The sequence below is a fragment of the Aegilops tauschii genome, chromosome 6 (assembly GCF_002575655.3).
Source record: "Aegilops tauschii subsp. strangulata cultivar AL8/78 chromosome 6, Aet v6.0, whole genome shotgun sequence".
Classification (NCBI taxonomy): domain Eukaryota; kingdom Viridiplantae; phylum Streptophyta; class Magnoliopsida; order Poales; family Poaceae; genus Aegilops; species Aegilops tauschii.
Genome location: NC_053040.3, coordinates 6162209 through 6188313, shown reverse-complemented (window position 1 = coordinate 6188313; position 26105 = coordinate 6162209). Strand labels below are relative to the sequence as shown.

The window sequence follows — 26105 nt, the reverse complement described above, 5'->3', positions numbered from 1 at the left end:
TTGTTGGGGCCAACCTGGGCCATGCCCCCCCCCCCCCCCCCCCCGCGCTCACAAGAAAACATGTATATATCCCTTTGTGTTAAGTCTATTTTCCACTAAAAATCAGCTGAAAGCAATCATGTTTGCCCCCGCTCCAGCACATGCTCCCCCTGATTTCGGCTCAAGCTCTACCACTGTTTGTGACGGTTATTTCTTCTGCCAATCTATTTAAGAAGATAGTGAATTGTGCTCCTGTGTGACTTGTGGCACATGCTCAATGATGGTGATGCCATAAACTTCAAGCTAGGTTATCTTTGCATTGATGCACCCGGGCAGAGGCAAGGCAAGGCCGACACTAGGCCCCGGTCCGCCTTCAATTACTGTAACACTATAGCTAAAGTAATTACTACATGAACAAAGGATTTGGGCATCATGTCCCGCCGTAGGGGGTCTGCCCATGCATGCAAGCCATCATGCATGCATGGTCAAACGAGTGGCATGCATAGAGCTAAGCCGCGCTGTAAGGCCCGGCTTTGCAATTAAGCTCATGTGTTGTATTTTCATGCAATGATTGGCTGCATTGTGAGGATAGACCAAAATCTAACTATGTGGTGCCCTGTGTTTCTTTGGGTACGCGGGAGCAAGGAGAAAAAGCGGGGAAAAACAACGTAATACACTATGAACACATGCAAGTATAAATTCAACTGAAAAAATGTATTATATTAGTGTACAAAGTTACTATCTCCGTCCCAAAATATAAGACATTTTTTGCAGTTGAACCCGTCCCATATTTTGGACATAGTATATAACATTAACAACGTACGCCAGGTACACACACAATATACATATGGTACATGCTAGGACCAATCAACATTTCCCTTTGTGGCAATGTATGCATGCATGCAAAGGCATGTGCCTAAACTAATGCCGTACTAGATAGAAAACGAAATTGTCCATGCATGGGCGCCGAGCGCCAATAAGATACACATAGGTCACACCGGTCACGTACATGGTTACGCACTAATAAAATAATGCTATCTGTACCTCAAACAAAAACGAAATGCAATCTGTGGATGCTTTTCCTGTTGCCGATTTTATCGGAGCCCAGGAACACAGAAATAAAAATGGAATTCAGTTGTAGTGCTTTTTTTATGTGCGCAGTTGTGGCCGCGGCCTCCTCAAAAGACGGGCGCCGTATCTCATCTCATCTCGAAAGAGAAAGGGAAAAGAATAGTAGTAATACGTACTGTGAGACAGTAGCAGGTGCGTCCGTCCACCTCTCCATCAGCAGTCGTCCGGTTGTTTTACTTTACTCGGCCCCAGATCGGGAAACCTGCGTGCGCCCATTCGCGGCGCCCAAGGGGCCACCGGGCCGGTCCGGTCACCCACGACGGCGACGGCCGCCCCGGCTACACGTGTCGACTGGCGATTGCCGGCGGGGAGCGTCCGTACGGCGGGGCGCGTGGGGCGCGTACGGACGGCGAACCCTCGGTCGACACGTGCCGGCGCGGCAGGGACTGGGGGAAGGACCACCACGAGCGCGGCAGGGCAGGCAGATTCCCAAGTGGGCTTGCTGGCGCGCGGCCCCATCCACGTCCGGTGGTGGTCCGGTCCACTAAACTATCCGGGAAATAAAGCGGGGCGTGCGGGGCCGCTTTTTTTTTCTTGTGCCAGTGGGCAGAGTGCAGATCGCTGTGCGAGCGCATGCATGCACCGCGTCGGTACATGCCTTCATAAATTCTGATGAACAGTTTTTTTTTTTTTGAACGGCTGAAGAACGGTTACTTTTACTTTTTCTTGCAGATAATACTCTCTTCTTCTTTTTTGAGTCGTGCAGGTTTTTTTTTTTGAGCAAAAGTGAATCGTGCAGATAATACTCAATATTATAACCTGGGCATGGGCAGCCCGGCCCGGAAAACCCATGCCTAGATCGGCCCTCAATATGCAGCCCGAAGCAACAATCGGGCCAGGCTTGGGCTCGAGTTTCAGCCCAAAGTTATGCCAGCCCGGTCCGAAGCATATTGTTATGGAGATATCATTTTTTTTTTGCTGGGTAGGTATGGAAATATCTTAAGCTACAGCTGCCATACAAAACTCCCCTTGGCCGCATGTAACCGTAACCACTCATCTCCCTTGTCACTTTCTCCTTCCCAACCGCAGATGTTCCAATTGCGTCCCATTACTCCTCTGCCATGCCATTGAGGTTTGGCGAATAAATAAATAAAATGAATCTGGACTGATCATTCAAAAGTGTGATATTGGTGCCAATCACATGTTGATTGTAACCCTGTCAACAATATCTACTCATTCCTCGCAAAAAATAACAATATCTAGTCACTGATTACAAAATCATAAGTATACAAAAATGTTTTTCGAATGCAAATCCAACACCACCTATTTTGTGTAATATATTCTACATGTAGTTGAACCAATTGTTGGTCAAATAATCAATTTACACAACCAAACTACACATTTACGTTTGTAACTGCGGCGATACTTGGACAAAGGAAAGGACCAAGTCAAGAGCGAAGAGTCTTTTTGTGGATGATTTGACCGACCATCGACAGATACGTGCCTCTAAACCGCGTCGGTTTGGCCGATTTGGGGGATCTCATGCCACTTGTGTGGGTTGCCCTGTCGCCATGTTCATTCGTCGCATGTATAACATTAAACAAAGAATAGGAGCAGAGTTGTCCTACACGGGGAAAAAGAGAGGTGTAGGGCCATAGCGCGACCATGTTTGTGAGAAAGCTCTGAAATGCACATATCAATACAGTGTGTGCTCGAATTTATTAATTCATACTAGTCATGTTCCTGTTTTCTCTAAATAATTGCTTATTTTCCCAAGTCAAACTTATTTACATTTGATGGCGGAGTTTTAAGAAAGGCAGATGATGCTCATGCAAGCAGACATGCAGTGGACGCACGTTGATAATAGAGCATACTCACGAAGCGGCAAGATCCTATTCCACGCGTACACACCATTACGGGAGCACCTATTTCGCGCACTATGCCTGGCGATCAAGCCAGCACGCACCACCCCCCCCCCCCAAAGCGCCCCACTAGGGCTAATAGACTCGCGGGGCGGGACGCACACTCTTTTTTCCATTTCGTTTTTTCCTTTTTGTTTTTTCTTTTTTTTTCTTATTTAGTATAGTTCATGATTTCAAAAAAGTTTCAGATTTCCCAAAAAAAGGGAATTTAAAAAAGTTCAAGAAATAAAAAAATCGCGCAACCAAAAAAGGTCATGATTTCAAAAAAATGTTCGCGTATTAAAAAATCATGATTATTTTTCAATTTTTTATAGAAAAAAACAAAATAATTGAGAATTACAAACATGGTTCATCAATTCAAAAAATGTTCATTAATTTAGAAAAATGTTAGTATATTTGAAAAGGAATGTTCATCAAACAAAAATGAATTTGAGAAATTATCCCAACTTATAAAAATATTTGTCGATTCAAAAATTCACAATTTCAAAAAAATGTTTGCGACAACAAAAAAAGTTCATGATTAAAGAAAAAAATTCACAAAATGGAAAAAGAAAAAGGAAACAAAAAATTGATAAAAACGCAAAAAGGGAAAAGAGAGGAAACAACGAACATGAGAAAAGGCAGAAAATAGCGAAAGGAAAAAACCTTCCCCAAACCTGAAAAGGGTTTACTTGGGTCAGCAAAAAATGTGTACGTTGCAGGAGTGCCCCGGGGGGGGGGGGGGGGGGGGGGGGGGGTGGTACGTGCCATGTCGCTAACAAGTGACCTACGCACCGAATAGGATTGGCCCACCAATCTAGCACCCGTCTCGTTGCATTCAACCATCCCGTTTAGGTCGTCACTTTCTTTGGTTCATGCGCGTTTGTCGTTTGGTTTTTCTGGTCCGCACGTTTTTGGGTTCTTCTTGATTTTCTTTCTTTGTTTTTTCTATGGCCACGAATTCAAGGGGGCTTCTAAACTTAAAGGATACCTACCTTTGTATCCATATAGCAGTAACTTCACACCTTGGCTTGCTGGTACTCTTTTTTATGCGGCTAAAAGAGGGGCTCCATTCACTCACACCCACCCCCTTCTAGATCATTTATTGATTGTTTGTTTTGCGATAGCTAACCACTCCTGGTGAATGGTGCCTTCTAGATCATTTGAAATTATAGTTTTCCGAAACCAACCTTCTCTAAAGTTGAAAGTTCATGAAGATTTTGCTAATATCTACAATTAGATCAAATATAGTATGTGTGTGTAATTATATTTAATGTTGAATCTAATAATAGTAATTTTGTGTTGTAGTTGTTCATAGCATTTTCTGGTGGATCCAATCAAACTTTAGAAAAGTTATCTTCCTCATGGTTAAAACTTGAGACTTACTCCGTAAAAAAAGGAGGCAGTAGTGTTTAAATTGGAATACAATGTGCACCTACGCACACATTTCAAGTAAGGCTGGACAAGCAACCCAAACCAGCATTGGGAGATCATCTTCTGCATACCGTACAAGACAAATCATGTTTTTTTTAACAACAAACAGAGGTTCGCTGAAATTGGTCTTGCCTAGCAAACATAACAAGCAAAGACAAACAAACACGGCTCCTATTTCTTGCGTGGAGGGATTACCTACAAACGCGCACCTCCTCACAAGCTTGCACTGGTATAGGCCGGCCCATATTTGGGTATCCATGCCTTTCACTCACCGATTCTGGAAAGGTTATAGAACCTTCACCGATTTTTCCTTTTTATGTGTTTTTCCTTTCGGGTTTTTCGCTTTCCTTTTCATTTTATTATTTTACTTTTTTCTATTTTATTTCCATTTTTTAAATATCAAATCATTTTTAAAATTTTGGGAATAATTTTTAAATCCATAAGGAATTTAAAACTTTTTTTTTAAATTTTGAACTATTATGAAATCCATGATTTTTTTTTCAGATTCCTACATTATTTTTGAAATCTGTAGCACTTTATAAATTTGTGAATAGTTTAGAATTTTGCAACATTTTCTGAAATTCTATTTGGAAAACCAAAGAAAAAGAAAACGGAAAAATGGGGGCACCCCGTCCCGCACATGGACTTTGCTTGCAGCACGCGTGAAATATGGTCCTGACAAAATAATAGGCTCGCATTGTGGTCTGTCAGATGTAGCAAGTCCGGCCCGATTACTAAAGCCGAGATAGCCCAGTGGGCTGGGGCGGTAGCTAAAAGAGCTTAGACGTAACGTGAAGCTTAGACGCAACAGGACAACAAGATCCTATTCGGCCCGTAGGTCTCCCGACAGCGACCGCGCGCGGATTCCCGTTGCGTACATGTGGGCCGGCTCGACTAGCTCACTTCCGGTTTTGGGAAGGTACTACTCCCTCCATCCACAATGTAGTGCGCCCGCACTTTCCGAGATCCAAGTTTGACTAAATTTAACCATCGAGACCGACTGCGGCGGGGCAAAAATTATGTCACTGAATTCATATCGAAAATACGAATTCAGTAGTATAATTTTTTTCCCGCCGCAGTTGGTCTCATTAGTTAAATTTCCGGTCAAACTTAAATCTCGGGAAGCACGAGCGCACTACATTGTGGAATGGAGGGAGTACAACCTTCTCAAACTGATTTTTATTTAGTTTTTTCCTTTTCTTTTTGATTTTCCTTTTCTTATTTCATTTTCCCGTTTGATTTCGTTTTTTGTTTTTATTACCAAATTCATGAGCTGGGAAAAATTTCTAAAATAGGTGAACCTTTTTTGAAATTCGAAAACAAATTAAAACGGGGGTAAACATTTTTTTGAAATTTAATATTTCTTCATTGAGTTATATAATGTGCATCAAATTTAAAAAAATGTTCATCAAATCCCTTTTTTAATGCAATTATCCTATACGCCATTGCAATCTGTTCCGATTAGGTCATTTCTGTTGACCATCACGTACAAATAACTTTTGTACCAACTCACCATGTCGAGCACAAAAATGAAAAAAAGGAAACGGAAAAAAACATAGAAAAAAAATGTGGGCACGCATGGTTGATATTTTGGTAAGTAGTGATTACTAAAAGTGATTTACTGATACTTGGCAACGGAATATAATGATGTTTTGTTAAGTACTGATTTGATTTAAATGAGTTAATAAATCACTTTTTTTGGCAAAGTGCCAATTTGATTGAGTTAATGCATGCATCGGGCTGGCCAAAATTGGTTGTGACTGAGCGAAATGTTGTCTATAAGACGCTCGCCGGCGTAATATTACTGGCGTAGACTAGGACAGAGATAGTAGTGGCATGGTACTAGCAGAGGGATACAATTAAATCTGTTTTTGCCTCAATTCCGGTCTAATACATGTCTAATATCCTGTTTTCAAAAATGTTCTTAGCTAAGCTCACGACCATTATAAGAATTTTTTGGTGGACAGGTGTTCAAGATGACCAAACAAAAAGACGTCTTTGTTTCAGAGCATGGGCTGATGTTTGTATAGATAAAAAAATCTGGTGGCTTAGGAATTAGAACATGCAGGCGATCAATCAAGGCCTAATACTTTCAGTGGCATGGAGACTTGCAAAGGACCCTCACAGTCAGCTCGCTCAAATTCTAAAGGCAAAGTACCACCATGACACAACTATTTGGAAAGCAAAACCTAATACTCCAAAGTCGGCTTTTTGGACTGCAATTTTAAAGGTAAAACCACTACTTACCAAATCATTGATGGAAATGTCTCAATTTGGAGTACACCCTGGTTTGAAAAATGGGAAAATATTTATGATAGTCTTATCATTCAACAACAACCTTTCAATTATCCCTCTCAGGTAAAGATCTTTGGATACCTGGACAAAAACGTTGGAATATGTAGATTTGATAAACTCCTTGTTTGGTCCTGTGGTAGCGGATTCAATTATTCAAACTCCAATTATTAATACTGTTGGTCATGATATTCTTGTGTGGAAGCTAACCCCTACAGGTCAATTTCCCCCCAAAAGTGCATACAAACATTGCTTCAGCAATCTCCAGCTTCCTCCTAGAGAGAGGCCGAAAATTGTCTCTCCACAGATTATAGCATTACTTAATCAAGTATGGAAGGAGAAGAACATAGCGCCAAGAGTTCAGACTTTCGCATGGAGGCTTCTTCGCAACACATTAGCTACAAGTAAAAGGGCAGGTAAGTATTCTAAGTATATCAGTGAAGTGAAAATTGTTCTACCTGTGGAAATGTTGAAGATGGAATGCATCCTTTCTTTTTATGTCCTTTGCTAAAGCAGCTTGGTATAGTTTTCCATGGTTCATCAAAACTGAATTATTAGCCCATCACAATCACTCAATTCCAAATATGATTGAAGCTTTGATTACTTCCAATCACCCAGAAATAAATATAACATCACTTTATACTTCTCTGTGGTGCATTTGGAAAATTCGGAACGATGCACGTTTTTGCAGGAAATTCCACACTCCTTCTCAGGTACATGCAGCGGCTGCAGCAATCATGCAAGGTGCAAATTTGGAGGCAACAAATACGTCTTAGGCTAGCAGCGCAGGGCAAACAGGAGTTGTTCTTATTCACAGTGTGCTGCCTTCTCCAGGAAAAACAATCATGGATCTGACCAACATTACAGGTCCCATAGTATTTTCAGATGCTTCCTGGACTCCAGGACCTAAAGGGGGACCGGCAATTGCAGGAATAGGAGTTTTTATCCAGTTTGCAGGTGATAGAAGCTGCTCTCAACTGTGCATATCTGCCACTTCGCCACCACTGGCGTCGGCCATTCAGGCTGAAGCATTCAGCATGATGCTTGCTTCCCAGATTGCTTAGCTACTCAATCTTCAACATGCCACTTTCCTAACAGACTGTGCGACATTGGCGTCAGCTGTAGTTTCTCAAGACCTTATTTCAGATCCAGGTAATTGGACAATCAGACCTCAGCTCGCACATATTAAAGGTTCCGCGGCGTTTGATATCACAAGGGTCTACCACATTAACAGAGGCTATAATTTTCGTGCTCATCATCATGCCAAGCTTGCTCTCAAAATTTAGAATACGCCTTACAGGTTCAGATGCTTAGGAGTAGGCAATGAAGCCTGCTTCAATGCAGTTGTAGCTGCCCTTTCTACTGTGCTTAACTGCACAATTGTACATGTACACTGTTGGTAAATAAATGAAATTTCTCTGTTAAAAAAAACAGGTGGCAAGCCACCATGGAATAGGAGGGTACACCACACCGGGTGTATTTATTTATAGATGCAGACACCCACACGCGCGCATGCATGTATGTGGGTGTGTCTAGAGAGCACATCTAGATGTGCTCTAATTATTGCATATTTAAGTGAGTGAATCAAGCAAAAAAAGAAAGAGAAAAAAAAAGAAAATATCCACTTAAATCTCATCGTCAGATCAATGACATAGGATTTAGATGTGCAATACTTATGGCACATCTAAATGTGTTTTAGCCAAACCAGTATTATTTCATACTAAGCGGTTAGCTTGGTGAGCTACTAACAAAAATTGCAAATTGCAAACAAACCTGGATTCGCGGTGGTTTACAAGTTGCTTTTGTCATTTACTCCACTGTTTATTGGATGGGGAGAGTGGAAGTGATAATGAAGCGCCCGCCCTGTGCCGGCACTTGTACTCCATGAACGAAGCTAGCAATCATGAAGACATGCACGAGGCGTCTGGGCTAGGTGGTTTACATGTTGCTTTCTCCCCCGCTACCGCTAGCTAGGGGTTCTCGTGCTGCATCGTGGTGCCATGCAATATGCATAGTCGTTCTTATCCGATGGCAGTGAACCATGGTCCGTGTGCCCTACCACCACTATATATAAGCATGCACCTATATCGATCGGTATCATGCACAATCCGACCACGCTCCACTCCAAGCAGCCGCGCTACGAAAGAAGAGGAGGAGGATGGGCGGGCAAGCACCCGAGTTCACGGATTCCTTCGGCGTGCAGACCGACGACTACGGCGACTTCATCCGCATAGTCCGGCACCACGTGATCGACTACTGCAGCGACAAGCGCGGCGACGGCATCGTCCAGCCCGTGCTGCCGCCGGAGAAGGCGGTCCCGAGCAGCTGGTTCCACGTCGTCCTCGGAAACACGCCGGCCAGCTCCGTCACGCTCGCCATACGCATGGACAACCTCTACCTCGTGGGCTTCAGGACCCCGGCCGGGGTGTGGTGGGAGTTCGGCAAGGAGGGCGGCGCCCGTCTCATCGCCGGCTCCACCTGGCTCGGCTTCGGCGGCCGGTACCAGGACCTCATCGGCCAGAAGGGGCTGGACGCCGTCACGCTAGGCCGTGCCCAGATGGCCGCGGCCGTCGACGTCCTGGCGAAGCATGGCACCACCAACGCACTGGAGGAGGAGGAGGAGGAGGAGGGAGTCCACGCCGACCCGTACGCCGTGCCCAAGACCATGCTGGCGAAGCTGGTGATCATGGTGTGCGAGGGGCTGCGGTTCCTCACCGTCTCCGGCAGGGTGGACAGGGAGTTCGACATGGCGGAGGTGACCATCACCGAGATAGAGGGGAAGCAGGTGAACAAATGGGATAGGATCTCGGCGGCGGTGTTCAAGTGGGCCGTCGACCCGACTGCTCCGTTCCCCGACCTGGTTGCGTTGGACGTCAGCAATAAAACAGACGCGGAACGCATCGTCGTGCTCGTCAAGGATCAAACTACGCATGAGGAGTAGCACGCGCGCGGGTGAGAACAAGAACGATATCTGATCCGATGACTCGTTGTTCTTATTGTACTTGTAAGTATGCATTTTTTTTCCGGGATTGTACTTGTAGTATGCTATTGTATGTTATGCTTGATTCACTTACTTAGGCCAACTCCAGCGCGCGACCCCATCCTGTCTGGGTGCGTCTGTTTGAGGTAAAACGGACAAGACGAGACGGTCCAGCGCGCGGACGCAAACGGACTTTTGTCCGTTTTCTGTCCGCTTTCGACCCATCCCCGGCCCAAGTTTGGGCCGCTTTTGGGGTGAAACGGACAGCGCGCGGACGGGCGGACCGTGTCCGCGTGTCCTCCCCTGGCCCGCCCCCTCCTCCAGCCGCACCCCCCCACTCTTCTCCACTCTTGCCCCTTGCCGCCGCCGTTGCCATTGCAGCTGTGCCACTTGGACGCGCGCTCGCCCAGCCCCCTTCCCCTCGACGCCCCCGAGCTACCCAACCACGGCCACCTGATTTGCGCTCCCCGCGGTCGGATTAGGAGCGAATCTGGTCTGTCTTGAGCTCGCCCGGCTGTGGGAGGCCGCGCCGCGCCATGGACTGGCCGGGCACCGGGCCGGAAGGCCCCGACAAGGCCGCAAGGACGCATGCAGGTAGTGGCTCCTCCTCTAGCCGCTCGGATCTACACCGTCGGTGGTCCGTCGGCAGATACAAGAATGGTGGTCGGCCGGGCTCGGTGCTAGCCCAAAAGCTCGTCGGCGCACCGTTGCCACTCATTAAGTGCGACGACTGCCCAAAGAAGGTCATGCGCCACGTGTCTACAACGCCGGAACATCCCGGATGGGTGTTTATCAAGTGCTTAAACGATGGGGTATGTGCTACTTTTGCTTCGGTTGTGCTCTCGGATTTGATTAGTTGTGCTAACTTAAAATTTTATTGTGTAGAATGGATGCAAGTTTTGGTATTGGGAAGAAGAGTATATCGATATATTGATAGAGCGCAATTTAGTAGATGTTCGTGCACTTTTAGCTAGCATAGAGGCTAGAGATGAGACTACTGCACTTGTTGCTAGAATAGAGGCTAAACATGAGACTAAATGTGAGGAAGCAACGTCTGCTTCTTTACACTCGAAAAAGAAAAAAGCACGCATTATCGAGCCTCCACAGATCAACAATGAATGCATCGAGAAGGCACTAATCCAACTTACAGGAGCAGTTATGAAAGTTGGATATCTTCTAAAATGTATTCTTGTGGTTCTTGTTTTCTTTGGTCTTACTTTTCTAGTCAAAATTTGGTGACGTATTCTCATGTATCAAAAATCAATTATGGAAAAAAGTTATGGGCGTGCAAAGAAAAATGTACGCGGACAGGATGCGGCCGGGATGCGTCCGCCCGTTGAGCGCACAACCACCGCATCCCAAAAACTTCCCGGACACGACCCCATTGCCCTACCAAACAGACAGAATCCGGGCAAAACGGACGTCCGTTTAGGGTCGTGCACTAAAGTTGGCCTTAGATGTGCAATAACTAGAGCACATCTAGATGTGCCATAGACACACCTATGAATCCAGGTTTGTGGCCAAAGTCGGGCCTGTTCATTACCCCTCTGACCCCTCAACTCTAGGCCGGGCCATCTATGCTTCGGCTATTGAACACTTATTTGAGCTTTGCCCATTAAATTCTGTAGCCAAAATGTGCCCTCCACATATACCTAGATATTGGCCGAGAGCACGGTGGATTTGAGTGCCCCCTTGGCGATTTCGATGTTTCTTACTTTGAGGTTGAAGTGGAGGTGAATGAAGAGAATGACGGTGATGGTGACGTGTAAGAGATCGACATTTTGGTCAGCCCGGGCGTTTGAGGCGACTGTCTGGGTCGAAATTTCATGACCAGGCCGTCCGCCCGGGCGTTTGAGGCGGGTTTGGGGCGCCTGGCTGTAGATGATCTTAGTCTAGTTTGGGAAGTTTTCGGCAGCTTCTAGGCCAGATTTTCAGTCGTTTTTCTTTTGTTTTGTGTTTATGGCCGGTTTTCATCCAATTTTTCCTAGGGATTTTCATTTTGTTTTAATTATTCATTTTTAATACTTCTGCATTTTTTATTTTATATGGTTACTTTTTCCCTTTTCGGTCTATTTTTAAAATTAATGAACTAGTTTTTAATTCATAAACTAGTTTTAGATACACTATCTTTTTAGAATTTGTGAACTTTTAAAACCAATAAATTTTTAAATTCATGGTTGTTTCGAAATCAGTGAACATTTTTCAAATTCACGAGCTTTTTCAAAATTGCAAGTTTTTCCAATTCATGATTTTCTTGGATGCACCAATTATTTTAATCCATATAAAAACTGGTGACCAGGTCATTAGAGTAGGAAAATAGTGAATGCAAAAAAAAAACAGTAACACTCGTGAGCGAGCTGTGGGAGGGGCAGCTAGCAATATTGGGTCACAACCCACGAACTTAGCGAGCACCAGGAACCCTTTAGATGCTTGAAGCGTAGAGAATAAGCGAAATCACTAATTAAGGGGTACCCCTTCCAAAGATCAGTCCACATTCTGTCATGCTGACAAGTAGCGCACATATAGTGTGCCACTTGTCGCAACCAGGAAGTTTTCTTTTTTTTATTCTTCAAAATGGTTTATCTCTTTAGACATGCATCGAAACCACGAATCGTTTTTACCCTTGGATTTCTCGCGTCGATTTTATCCCTCCAAAACCTAGGGAAACTAGGCAAAAACTAAAGCACAAAGAAACCAAAAAAATCATGTAAAACCCAAAAGAACGTACAAATGGGATCGCTAGCATGCAACACATGGTGATGGTAGGGCGCACCTCTTGGCGCGATCTCAAGCCAAAAGAGTGACATTTGGGGGAGCCCTTCAAGATGTACCTGTTAATTAGTTGCACGAGTCCTATTTGACGCCCTCAACACCTATTATAGTGTATTTCACAAATCAGCACCACCCCCCCCCCCCCCCCCCCCCCCGGGTCCTGGGCTCAGCCCATTAGATTTTTTTTCTTTATTTTAACCTTCAGAAACAAGGGTGTGAAATGGGATTCAAACTCTACACCACTTGGAGTACTTCCACCCGATCTAACCTACTAGGAAAGCAAACTTGATGTCCCTAGTTACTTTTTCTTCTTCTCCTTGTTATGCGTCTTTTGTTTTCTTCGGTTTTATTCCTTTTTATGTTATTTTTGTCATTTTTTTCCATTTGCTTAAATTCACAATTATTCTAAAATCATGATCTTTTTCAGATTTATAAACATTTTTTCATATCCATGAACATTTTTTTAATTCGTGAACTTTTTTCAAATCTATAAACCTTTTTTTTTTCATTTTTTAGAACTTTTTCCAATTTCACGAACTACTGTCAAATTTGTGAATTTTTTGTCGAATTCATGAACTTTCTTCAATCTCGCAAACTTTATTGTCAGATTCATTAACTTTTCTTCAAATCGATGATTTTTTTCAATTTTTGTTTACTTTTTCCATACTCGTGAACTTTTGTGTCAAATTCATGAATTGTTTTCAAATCCATGAACCTTTTTTCATATTATAGAACTTTTATCATGAACTACCTTCAAATTCGTGAACTTTTTGTCGAATTCATGAACTTTCTTCAATCTCGCAAACTTTTTTGTCAAACTCGTTAACTTTTTTTCAAATCGATGAATTCTTTCAATTTTTGTTTACTTTTTCCAAACTCCTATGATTTTTGAAGATCTTATGATTTTTTAAACTTTTGGATATTTTTCAAATTCATGATTTTGTTCTAAAATTAGTGAGCTTTTCTCAATGTCATGAACTTATTTGACTACGTGAACTTTTTTCTAGTTTGTGAACTTTTGTTGAATATGCAAACATTATTTTCATGTTCATGATTTTTTTTCCAAAACAGTGAACTTTCAAATTTTGTTCACCATACTAAAAAAAATCATGTTTTTTTTGGAAAAATGTTATCGAGTTATTCAAAAACCACAGCGACACTACTGTGCAATCAATAGCTCGTTGCCACTAGAATCAAATAGCTCTAGGCTTTTTTAACGAGTGTTATGGAGTGAGTTCGATTCCTCGACAAGGCCACTATTTTGCCGGTTTTTCACGGTATAATACAATTGGCCATGCGCCGCGTATGTGGGCCAGCCCAGCAAGCGCTGTGGTGAGCGCCAGTTGCCTCACCAAGTCAAACTTTGCAAAGTTTTACTAAATTTATATTAAACGAAAATATAAGGATCTACAAATACCAAATATGTATGCCGTCAAACTGCATTTCACAATGAATCTAGAAACATTGATTAGGCACTACTGGGAATGTCGATACTTTTCTCTATAAGTTTCGTTTCATCAAAGTAGAGATACTTTGACTTTGGACAAAACTTATATGCAGGCTAAAAAGAACCGAAGGGAGTAAAACGCTACCCATCCCCGGGCTCTCGGACGCATTTCCCGGGCCGGGGAGGTTGTCCGTCACGCATCCCAAAGGAACCAGCATGTCCACCCCAAAAGTAATAGAGAAATACTCCCTCCGTAAACTAATATAAGAGCGTTTAGAATACTAAAATAGTGATCTAAATGCTTTTATATTAGTTTACGGAGGGAGTAGTAGCAAAGAAGGAGAATCCGGTCGTCCCTGAAATGGGACCGTACGGCAGGAGGCGGCCATCCATGAGAGTGGGCTAGCTAGCAGCATTATTGCGCCACGAGTGATGTTATTCAGGGCTACTACTAGTAGTAGCATAGCAAGTAGCTTTGCGGATAAGATAAGGTACTCTGTCTATGGACGGACCGAACATCATCATCATCATCGCCGCCAATAATGCAGTTGGAAAAGAAAAGGAAAGGAAAGACGGTACATGCAATTGCAGCTAGCAGCTAGCAATTGCACGCCCAAGTGGCTGGCACACACGCAAAGAGCAGGACAGGAGAGGGCGGCCGCAAGCAAAGCCAAGGGGAAAAGCAGAGCAAAGGCCAGAGGCGGCACTCATCATGCAGGCAGATCGGTTGGATCCGGCGGTCTGGCTTTGCACCTGCACCTGCAGCGTGCAGGGAAAAATCGGGGGAGGTGGGCCCCGCGTGTCATCTGGGCGCCGGCACCGCGGGCAGGCAGCCTGGACCTGGAGAAGGCCCGCCTGCCCTCTCTGCCGGGTGCGCGTACCGATTCCTCTCATCGCCGCCACCCGCGTCGCACGTGCCACCGCTCGCTCGATTGCGAGGAAGGAAGGAAGGAGGAAGGAAGGAGTTCCTTCCACTTGACTCGCTCTCCCGAGAACAGATCAAATCCGCCTCGAATTCCCCGATCCAGCAGCGCGGCCAGCCATCTCCTCTGCTCCCATCCTTCCTCCTCCACGCCCAGATCCCTCTCGCTCCCTTCCCCACACAGAACCAGCGGTACCCCACCACCACCCCCGCCTTCCTGCCAGGTAACCGCCGCTCCCTCTCCTCGCCCCCCTCCCTCCCTCCCTCGGCCCTGACCGGATCTGGATGTTCTCCCGGGCGACTTAGGCCGCTCCGACGCCCAGTTCGAGTTCATCAAGCGTTCGATTAGGAGCGTGCGGGAGGGAATTGGCGGTTCGTCGCCGGAATCGCGCGCATAGGTTGTGTCGATCCGGTCGAATTGGCCGTGCCATGAGGAGGAGGAATCGGGGTCTGTTCCCGCCCCGCCGCGCGAGACCCTACGACAGCCCGGGGGATCCGCTCGCTTTGGTACCGATGATGGGTTTGGTTTCGCCATCAAGGGAATCCGGCTACCTTTTGTTGCCTGAGATCTCGCCTCGTCCTGGGCTCGCATAACCGCGCAGCTTGCCGGTGAATTCTGTCATGCCCCTGCTCTCTCCTTCTAGCCAGCTTATTTGGCTAATTTATTGGGTCCATATGTTAGAGATTCTGGGCCATGATGCAGAGCAGTACCAACATAGTTAAATCGTCTGGGTACACTTTCTAGGGAAATTTACTTCTGCGGTTTGGATTAGATACGCCCAAATTGATGGCCAGTTGACTAGTAAGGCTGCACAAGCCTCTGTATTTATCTCTCATCTACTTCTGCCAAGCATGCGGCGATACTCGTGCTCCCTTCTTCTAGTGACGTTAATACTTCGCTAATTTATTGGGTGGATAGTTAGATCCCGGGCCATGATGTAGAGTACTAGTACTAGTACAACTTTTGGTACCTTCTTAGGGAAATTTGCTACTGCCGTTTAGATACACCTGAATTCATGGCAAGTTGAGTTGAACTGTGCAATTTATTCAGTTTGGTCCATGAATCGGCCAGTTTAATTGGCATGATCACAAAGATCGGACCATTTTTTCTTTTTCTACAATAAGATACCAATGCCCATACCGACACTCCAAGCCTCTGTCATCTGTATTCATCTCTGGTCTGGTTCTGCCAGGCTCCACCTAAGAAATGAGATCTTCTATGTCTCCTTTTGGAGAGCAGCACAAACTTGAGAATGCAAACCCTTAGAATTGGGTGCTAATCGGGAATTTGTTCATGGGGATCTTTTTTGCCGTCATGGCTGAATTTTTCTGTCTTGCTCACTGATTGCCATTATAATTCGAATACTGAAAATCTGTCCCGAGACCATTTCTGGTACACGATGTGTTATTGTTTGGTTTATTCTGTATTGTAACATTATTATTGCATTGCCTGAATCACCAGAGGGTCTATTCTTCACCATCTATATCTGTTCATTTAACAAAAGTCGACTAGTGTTTCTTACCTGAAGCTTCTTCTTCTTCTGTTGTTGCAGTAGTAGATCCCTTATGAGCTGGTTGGCTGTGGTTTCACTTCAGTTTGGGGGCTACTAAGATGGGTCAGCAGCTGGGCAGAGACAAGATTGGATCAAACCTAACAGCTGATGACATAGCGAGCGCCTTCTACTTCTCGCTCCTGCTCTCCCCTGTTGTCTCCTACTGGGATTGCATCTTCCGCAAGATAAGATACTCCTTCAGACCCGAGTGGGTGTAGCATTCTGCGCCAACCGCTTCAGCACTAGTCGGTCCGGAAGTAAATCGGCGGGCCCTTAGGAAGAAAGCATCTAGACAGGAGTCTAATAACTATGAACTTTGCAGATTTTGGTTTTCCGTAATTATAACTGGTAGAGGAGTTTAGCTGAGATAGTAAGTACTCAATAGCAAGCAGTCACACTGGTCATGGAGAAGGCTGCGGGTAATCAGGCAGGGAAAGTCTTGAAGAAGGGAAAGAAGAAGCAGGCGAAGGATGAGCTGGACCGCCAGAAGCAGGCTGAGAAGAAGAGGCGTCGGCTGGAGAAAGCGCTCGCAAACTCTGCTGCCATCATCTCAGAGCTGGAGAAGAAGAAGCAGAAGAAGAAAGAGGAACAGGAAAGGCTGGACGAGGAAGGCGCTTCGATAGCCGAAGCAGTCGCTCTTCATGTTCTCGTAGGTGAGGACTCCGATGAATCCCGCCATCTGGTGCTGAACAAGCACAGAAGATGCAACGACTGGGACCCCTCGGCTGGTTTGGACTTCACTCTGGACACGCAAGGCGCAGCTGATATCTACTCCCCTGGTGGACTTATGTGCGGCAATCAAGCTTATGCTTCCAGGGGGAGGTGGATTGACTGGGGCAACGCGCATCCGCTGCCAACCTGGGGGGAAGTGAGGGACCTGAAAGCGTCCTACTACCAAGGAACGTTCAACCAGTCAACAGTCGCCTGCCCGGGCTTCATGGCTGCCCAGGCCGTCTCGTCGCTGCAGATCCGAGAAGACTCGTCCTCTCCAGGCCAGGGAGTCGCCGCCGCGACCGTCGTTAATAGGATGCTCGGCGGCGCCAACAGGCTCAACCTTTACAGGGAGATATGAAGAAGGAAGATATATACAACCTCGTCGTCATAGTGTTCTTGTACATAATAGTCACCGAAGGTGTGCTGACTATTTTGCCTGCGTGCAGCTGTTCCAGCCATCAGGAGAATCTGATGGCGCAACTTGTTTCGCCCTTTTGTTTTCGTCGGTCGGTGTAATAGGATATTTTGCGTCTGTTGTTATTGTCGGTATTGTAATGAAACAAGTATGATTTCGATTCTCTTGCTGCTAGCTGGGTTTTCTCTCGAAAGTCTATATATAGTTCTTGTTTGCGTTTCCTCACAAAATAAAAATGTGCCTGTGGAATAGAAACTTTTTTGTGTTTTTGCCTTCGTTCATTGGTGCATTGTTCCCAAGAGTATTGTGTTGTGCCAAATGAAATCCCAGAATGGAACATGCATGTGTTTTTCATCGCACCGGATGGATCTGTGAATTATAAATTGCAGAGTTATGTACAGGTAAGAACCAGAACAGATTCAGCCGTACTGAAGACTTATTGACCAATCACTGCACAGTGCTGCATTCATAGATGGATCGATGATGACCGAACTGATCGGTACATTTTTTTTATAAGGGTGAGCTTTACCGGTTTAAAATGGAGCATCAAGAAGATAGAAGCACTATGAGCATACACCGGCCTCTGCATTGTTGTTAAGATGCACACAACCAACACCAACACAAAAACATGTTGACATCTAGCAAAGTCATATAAGACCAACACTATCGTAGGTGAGAAAGAAAGGAAAAAAAAGCCCCAAAGCGATTAGATCTGTGGTCGGCCAACTGATTCGTACATGAACAAGGTTAGGCGTCTTATTTGATTCGCGGGATTCTCAAAATAAAGGAATAGGAAAAGACACAGAAAAATAGTGTCATGTCGTCTTGTATACTATAGGATTACAAAACTACATTAACTTGGTTGTTAGAGCGTTTGCTACTCCATCCATTCCATAATGTAGTGCATATAGATTTGTTAAAAAGTCAACCTCACTAACTTTAACCAAGTATGTGAAGAAAACATTTACATATAGAATGTCAAACATCTATCATTAGATTCATCATGACATGTAGTTTCATACTTTATATATGTGATATTGTAGATATAGATACCTTTCTCTATAGACTTGGTCAAATTTTATAAAATTTTGACTTAAAAAATGCAGTACATTATGGAATGGAGGAAGTATTATAAGAAAAACAAAAACAAAAAGCTCCAAAATAGAGTAACATGAATTCGAGCATGAGGTTTGCGGGGATGATTAGAGCACAAATGGATCCTATGAAAAAGTTACGAAGGATTCCAATCCTGCGAATGGAACAGCCACAATAGAAAAAAATTGTAAGGACTCAAATCCCCTAAAAATCCTATGTAATCCTGTAAATCAAGTTTTTGCCTTTATGAGAACAGCCTGCGAAGCAAGTACAGTCATGTGTATTATTATTTCCCCCGCAAAAAAAATATGTATGGATTTGTTGTACTTCTTTTTGGGGAAAGGCTTTGTTGTACTGGAGCGTTGCGGGTTGAGCAATGAGGAGATGGGCTGGATGGGCCGAAAAGAACGAAACGGACTCAGCCGTCAGCCCATTAGTCCAAGACCTACCGAGGCCCGGACTCTCTAGGTTTCCACCGCCGCCGCCTCCTTCCTCTGCCCTGCAACTCAGCGGTCCTCTGCGCCGCCTCGCCGGACCACCGGACCTCCTCCGCCGCCCCGACCTCGCCTCCTCCTCCGTAAGTACCCTCCTTCCCCGCGTCTTCTTCATCGATGCAACCCAGAAAACAGTCGACCAGCCCGGCGTCCTCTTCCCGATGCAACCCAACCCGCCGGAGACGAGCTACCCAACTCCTTGCTATTCGAAGGATACATTGCCAGATTGCTAGTGAAGAAAGAGTTCTTTTTCTTGTTCCCGTTGCTCGATAAGCATGCTCACGCTTCTGTTGATGGCACTTCTATCTTGTCCAGATTCATCATTTACTTGAACACCTAATGATATTGCTGTAAATTAGTCTGCTATATGCCATAGTTGTCTCTCCCAGAAGTTCTTTGTCAGAATAGTGTAGCTGAACAAATCGGTGAAAGCCACGTTAATGGAAAGAGGAGCAGGAAATGCTGGACGAGGAAGTCGCTTCGATAGCCGATGCGGTCGCTCTTCATGTTCGCATCGGCGAGGACTCCGATGAATCCCGCCATCTGGTGCTTAACGGGCACGGAAGATGCAGCGACTGGGACCCCGATGCTGGTTTCAACCTTTACATGGAGATGTGAAAAAGAAGATATGTACAACCTCGTCTTCATAGTGTGTTTCTGTACATAGTCACTGAAGGTGTGCTGACTATTTTGCCTGCGTGCGGCCTGTTCCTGCTATCAGATGAGAAGAATGTGATCTTGATAGCGCAACCTGTTTCGCCCTTTGCTTTTCGTCGCTCAGTGTAATAGGATTTCGCATCTGTTATCGTCGGTATTGTAATGGAACATATATGGTTTCGATTCTCTTGCTGCTAGCTGGGTTCTCTCTCGAAAGTCTATAATATACTAGTTCTTATTTGTGTTTACTCCCAAAATAAAAAGGTGCCTCTGAAATGAACATCCTTTTGCGTTTTTGCCTTCGTTCACTAATGCATTTATTTATGTCTCATCTCTCCACATCATCTGTGTTAAGCATTTGTTGATCATTTCCTTGGATGGAGCTGTGTATTATAAACTGCAGAGTTATGTACAGGTAAGAAGTAGAACCAGAACGGATTCTGCCGCACTGAAATCTTCTTGACCAGTCATTTTCACATTGCTGCGCATTATAGATGGATCGCTGGTGACCCAACTGATCCGTACATGAACAAGGTTTAGGCCTTCTTTGATTTGCATGATTCTCAAAATGCAGAAATAGAAAAAAAACACAAGAATATAGTGTCGTGTCCTCTTGTACCCTATGTAATTACTACAAAACTACATAAATTAGAATGTAAGAGTGCTTGTTATTTTAGAAGAAAAAATAGTCCAAAACAGATTAACATGAATTGTACCAAGAGGTTTGCGGGGATGAATTTTTCTCTCCAAAATAGAGAACAAATGAATCCTATGAAAAAAAACCCACCAAGGATTCCAATATTGCGAATAGAACAACCATCATTGAAAAAATTCGTAAGGATTGAATCCTAAAAAAAAACCTAAATAATTCATTTGAATCAAAAGAGCCTTAGCGTGGCAAGCAAGTTTTTGCTTTTCTGAGAACAACCTGGTAAGCAATTAATTACCCTGACTCCTATTTGGCGCCTTAAGTGCCGGTTAGAGTGTATTTTACTAACTCCACATCACTGGTACTCCGACCCATGTAGGTTTTGTTTTTTTCACCGGTTTCTCATTTTGTATTTAGTTTTCCTTTTCACTTTATTTTTTATTTTTCGTTCTTATCAAATTCATGAACTTTTCCCAATTTCATGAATTTTTTTTCAATTTTTTGTGAACTTCTCATTTCAAATATGTGAACTTTTTCTCAAATCCCTGAAAATTTTCAAATCTTTTGTGAGCTTTCTTTCCTTTCATTCTCGTGAACGTTTTCGAATTACGAACTTTCCAAGGCTTGATATTTTTCAAATTCGTGCACTTTTCTCAAATTGGTGAACTTTTTCTTCCAGTTTTCATGAGTTATTTTCCAATCCGTTGAAGGTTTTTCAAATTTCATGGCTTTTCCCAGAGAAAACTGAACTTTTTACCGGTTACGGTCGCAGGTCATGGGTTATTAACCAAATTTTGAAAAACTGAGCTGGGCCGTCCCGTATGATCTGATGAAATTACAGCCATGTGTGCGTTGGCTAGCTTTGCTAGGAGGAGATGGGCTGGATGGGCCGAGAAGAACGAAATGGACCCTTGGTAGCCGTCAGCCCATTAGTTGAAGACCTAAGTCGAGCCGCACGCCCCCTTGGCCCGGACCCTCTAGGTTTCCACCGCCGCCGCCTCCCTCTACTCCTCGCTCTCGGCCACGCTCCGCCTCCTTTCCTCCACCGTCCTCCGCGCCGCCTCGCCGCCTCGCCGGACCTCCGCCGCCTCCTCCTCCGTAAGCTCCCTCCGCTCCTCCTTCCCCGTGCCTTCTTCATTGATGCCACCCAGAGAACAGTCTTCCCCGTATCTTCTTCTCGATGCAACCCGTAGGAGATGTGCTACCTAGCTAGCTCTCCTTGGCACTCGAGGATGGAATATATTGCCAAATGTTTACCGAAGAAAGTAGTATTCTTTTTCCTGTTCCCATTGCTCGATAAGCATGCTCTCGTTTCTATTGATTGTTTGACTCTATATACCGGCCTTTCTTTTGATTCTACGCGGTACTTGTATGTTGTCCAGATTAGTATTTTATTTTACTTAAATACTGATGATGATATGGGTGTAAATTTGTCTGGTTGGTATGTTCCGTGCCATGGTCGTCTGCTCCGGAAGAATTTTGTGTGAGAACAGTGCAGCTAAACCTTTGAGTTGGAAATCAGAATTAATGGTTGCTCGTCTATATTAAACACCCAGCTGTATGAATGGGTTGACAGCAATGATTGACTATCGGAGTTTCTATGCTGTCCAGATCCATCATCATTTACTTATATACCGATGATACCGCTGTAAATTAGTCCGGTATATGCCGTAGTTGTCTCTCCGAGAAGAATTTTTGTCAGAATAATAGTGTAGCTAAACGAACGGATGAAAAACCACAGTAATGGTTACTCTGTACTCGTTCTAGATTGAACACCCTGCTGTAGGAATGTCGTCTTATTATTCATACTCACCTACAGCTGTTATATTGCACATTTGACAACCTGACCTTTGCAATTACAGGGAGCTACATAGAGGTTTGATTGAGCGAGATGGGGTTGAGGGACAAGAAGAGGAACCAGAGGCGCGTGCTCTCGCGCCGCTCGGCCGGCCCCAAGACCGGCGAGGGCAAGGATTTCCTGGTGCGTGCGCGCTTGCTTGCCCTTGAACCGAATCGAACCCAACATAAAGGAAAACACCCACACATCCGTTTTGTTCTTGTCCCTGATGCTGTGTTGTGATTGCGTAGCCGCTGGAGGGGAAAGAGCAGAGGGTCCGGGAGAAGAAGCAGCCCGAGGAGCCGGAGAGCACGGCCACCGTCCTGTACATCGGCCACATCCCCCACGGTTTCTACGAGGACCAGATGCAAGGTCTGTCTGTCTCCCTCGGTCGAGCTTAGAGAAGTGCAGCGGCTGCGAGGAGGGGTCTGGTCTTGATATTCTCATCTTTGTTGGTTTGGTTGTTTTTGCAGGTTTCTTTCAGCAGTTTGGGGCTGTTAAGAGGGTCAGGGTTGCCCGGAACCGCAAGGTATCCTTTACTGCATCACAAGGTATTCGATATTTGTGTGTGTGTTTTCTGCAACCATCTGACTTGCTGTTTGGTGATGTGTTTAGACAGGGAAGTCCAAGCATTATGGATTCATTGAGTTTGAGAACCCTGAGGTAAGCACATGCATTTTTTGGATATATCAGGGCACGCTGTATGTTTGTTGTCTGCTTACAAATTCCAGGCATGTTCTTGGTATATCAGGTGGCGAAGATTGTGGCTGATGAGATGAATAACTACCTGTTGTTTGAGCACACTCTGCAAATTGAGCCTGTCCCACCGGAGAAAGTTCATGCCAAATTGTAATCACCGTAACTATGCTGGTTATTCTGTTTATTTTCGCTTTTTGATAACGGAAGCATAGCCTTCATCTTCTGTTTAGGACTACACATCAATTACCAGTAAATGAAGCCAATATTATATATTCCTGGAAAATGCTGTCTACTCTGTGTTTCTGTCATAGAATACTGTTTACAGTGATATGCTTTCCCTATAGGCTACAGACACTCAGTTAATATTACCAGGCTATTTGTTTCCACTGCATTGCACAGCTGGTTTATGCCTGTTCATAGAAAGAAAATAATGATGCAAGCTCTGGTTAGGGTAATTCAGAGTGGTGCCTGTTAGAAATATATATGATAGCTTGGTGGTAATCTCCTGTAAGAACTTGCAAGGTTCTTGTCTTAGATCTCCTTCACGTGCCTTATTTATTCTTGAATCCTTGTTCTTTTTGTGTACTTATTAACACGGAGGTTGTAGTAATTCATACATCACTACAGTTTTGCTTTCCTGTAGTTTGTAACATATAGCTGTGCATAGTCACTGTTTCTTGCGTTTTGATTCCACATCTTGTATTGCTTCTAGATGGAAAGGTGTGCGGAAGGGATTTATACCAGTTGACCGAGTAGCAATTGAACGGAAGCGGCTTAGTAAGGTAATCTGTTAACTACAACCGGAAGACGAAATTTTACACTGTAGATTAATAAGCTGTTCCGTTACCAGGATAAAACAGTAGAAGAGCACAAGAAGATGCTCGAAGGAATTGTAAAGCGGGACGAGAAGCGTCGCAAAAGAATCAAGGCTGCTGGTATCGATTACGAGTGTCCGGCCCTTGTAAGTAACACTTGATGCTGTTCATTGATTTAATAAATTGGTCTTACTTCACCAGATATGAATTAGTTCAGCAATTTGCCTGCAAATTTCAACCTTTTTATTTACCTGGAGCAAAAGGTACACAATTGTGGTGTTCGAGAGCCAGTTTTGCCATGTGTTACTTTGTAGGTCGTTGATAATTATAGTAGTGCTTATTTATTCTTATCTACATTCGCTCACTGGATTCAAATAATTTATGCAATAGCACCAGTGTTCATCCCAGGCTTTGCTGAATCATATTTTGTGCTGTGCTTCAATTGTCTTCTGATTGTATGCTGTGGGAGGTGATGGCATGACATTTGCCCGGTTGCTAATGTTTTTCTTGGTTATACAGATCGGAAGCGTTCAGCCTTCAGCTAAGAAGATCAAGTTTGATGAGGATTAGCTATAGAGAAGGCAGATGGATCTTTATCCGGTGGGAGTGACGGGACTCTGCTGAGTTAACCTGGCTGGTCTATTTTAGTGGGGATGAGATGGTGGTTTCGTACTTTGGTTTTGTATCTCTCTTTGGTCGATGTTATGTAAGTTAAATGATGACTGGTTTATGTTGGTGAAGAAGCATCAAGCTGTGGTGGAAAATTAATGAACTCGCTTTCTTTCCTGCTCCCTGATTTACATCCTTCAGCTGTCACTGCAGATCCACCATATAATTAGTGTTAATTCGTCTCCAAGGTTTAATAATATACTCCATCTTAGTGTCCTTGAATGCCATCTTAAGAAAAAGATGGGATTATCTAGATTCTGGATTTATTGCTACTTGCTTTAACAATTAGCTACTCCAGCGACCATTTCTTAGATTAATTTGTGTCAGCTACCGGTCAGTTGACTGAAAATAAAATTTGGGTCAGGCGACTTGTTTCAGTCGAGCTTGCCGGCAACGACATGTGCACAGTGCACTTATCGAGCTTCATACTCATGCATGTGCACGTTGCATGCCACCCTACGGCTTAAATTTTGTCAACTGCGCTGGCCGCATGCAGCTGCGCTTATCACGTCGAGAGCAAGTGAAAGCCATACACGCCCACAGCTCCAACTTGGAGCCTCCAAGCTAACTGGCCCATACCTTCACACTTTCTCACGCTGACTAACACAAGTACTCTACACTGTCCTGCTCCTGTAAGTTCCTAGAAGCACATGTACACATAAGCTAGCTTCGCATGTTGGCCGGCTAGCTATGCCACCACACGTAGCTATGTCGCTCGGGCGAGCGGCTCCTGTCTCGGTTGGTTAAAACATCAAACATCACCACAGTCGGGAGTGCTTCTATAAAAATGCCACATCCACAGAGAGCTTGTTACCGATCATATTTACATCCGAAAATGGGAAAACACATAAAACAAACAATGACAGAAAATTGCACACAATTCGCATGAAAATTGCAGCTTTTCATAATATGCAAAAATAAGCATATAGTAGTGCAATTTTTAGACACTGGTACGAATTGTACACACATTGTGTAAAGATTGTTATGGGGGCTATTATTTGATAGGTGGCTAGTTTTTTTTTTTGCCATTCAGTCAAATCGTCTCCACCACCCGTTCAAGATCCAAAGGCCCAGCCACCTTCTTCTTTCTCTACCCTTCCCCTATACTAACACTAACCCCCCCCCCCCCCCCCCCCCCCCCAATTTCGAAGCTCAAAATCTCGCCAAATTTGCCTGTAATTTAGGCTTAGTTAGACATATTTGGTTGAGCTCTTCTCATGGCCCATTACGTGTACCTATGAACATTCGTATTGATGAATAAAGTGGCGAGATTTCTCAAAAAAACTACCTCCCCCCCCCCCCCCCCCCAAAGAAGTTTTCTAGAGAAGAATGAATTAGTGACATTGGTATTACCCTTTAAGAAAAAAGAAGATAAGAAACTAAAAACAGTGACAAAAATGTTACACAAAATTTGCGTTATTTTATAATATGCAAGAATAAGCATATAATGGTGGATTTTTTTTGCAAAATAAGTTTTCTAAGAAGGAATAAATTAGTGGCATTGGTATTACCCTTAAAGAACAAACAAAAAATAAAATCAAAATAATCAACATAACGAAGTTTTCTAAGGAAGAATGAGGCATTGGTATTACCCTTTAACAAGAAAGAAAATAAAACAAAATGAAAGGTAAGCTAAAATCAAAATAGTGAAGTTCACTAATTAAGAATGAGTTAGTGGTGTTGGTATTACCCTTTAAGTATTTTTTTTAT

General features: G+C 44.1%; 3 protein-coding genes across 3 annotated transcripts; all 3 read left to right on the top strand.

The window, feature by feature from the left end:
* The first annotated feature begins 8765 nt into the window (after positions 1 to 8765).
* On the top strand, positions 8766 to 9760 carry LOC123493366 (ribosome-inactivating protein-like). Its single transcript, XM_045229502.2, has one exon. It carries the CDS (start codon positions 8836 to 8838, stop codon positions 9616 to 9618), a length of 783 nt encoding a protein of 260 aa, XP_045085437.1. The 5' UTR covers positions 8766 to 8835; the 3' UTR covers positions 9619 to 9760.
* A 4782-nt stretch (positions 9761 to 14542) lies between these two features.
* On the top strand, positions 14543 to 17716 carry LOC109738627 (uncharacterized). Its single transcript, XM_020297720.4, has 2 exons — positions 14543 to 15022; positions 16352 to 17716. Exon 2 carries the CDS (start codon positions 16755 to 16757, stop codon positions 17421 to 17423), a length of 669 nt encoding a protein of 222 aa, XP_020153309.1. The 5' UTR covers positions 14543 to 15022; positions 16352 to 16754; the 3' UTR covers positions 17424 to 17716.
* Positions 17717 to 21338: 3622 nt separating this feature from the next.
* On the top strand, positions 21339 to 24494 carry LOC109738628 (uncharacterized). Its single transcript, XM_020297721.4, has 9 exons — positions 21339 to 21473; positions 22238 to 22356; positions 22464 to 22584; positions 22686 to 22741; positions 22828 to 22875; positions 22964 to 23061; positions 23624 to 23693; positions 23762 to 23872; positions 24246 to 24494. Exons 2-9 carry the CDS (start codon positions 22267 to 22269, stop codon positions 24294 to 24296), a joined length of 645 nt encoding a protein of 214 aa, XP_020153310.1. The 5' UTR covers positions 21339 to 21473; positions 22238 to 22266; the 3' UTR covers positions 24297 to 24494.
* The last annotated feature ends 1611 nt before the right edge of the window (positions 24495 to 26105 follow it).

What these genes read in the sequence shown, in the direction of transcription:
- LOC123493366 (XM_045229502.2), top strand. Translation starts at nt 8,836, where the DNA reads ATGGGCGGGCAAGCACCCGAGTTCACGGATTCCTTCGGCGTGCAGACC.
- LOC109738627 (XM_020297720.4), top strand. Translation starts at nt 16,755, where the DNA reads ATGGAGAAGGCTGCGGGTAATCAGGCAGGGAAAGTCTTGAAGAAGGGA.
- LOC109738628 (XM_020297721.4), top strand. Translation starts at nt 22,267, where the DNA reads ATGGGGTTGAGGGACAAGAAGAGGAACCAGAGGCGCGTGCTCTCGCGC. An exon ending in TTGAGTTTGAGAACCCTGAG is followed by an intron (nt 22,876 to 22,963) that starts GTAAGCACATGC and finishes TTGGTATATCAG; the next exon opens with GTGGCGAAGATTGTGGCTGA. An exon ending in ATTACGAGTGTCCGGCCCTT is followed by an intron (nt 23,873 to 24,245) that starts GTAAGTAACACT and finishes TTGGTTATACAG; the next exon opens with ATCGGAAGCGTTCAGCCTTC.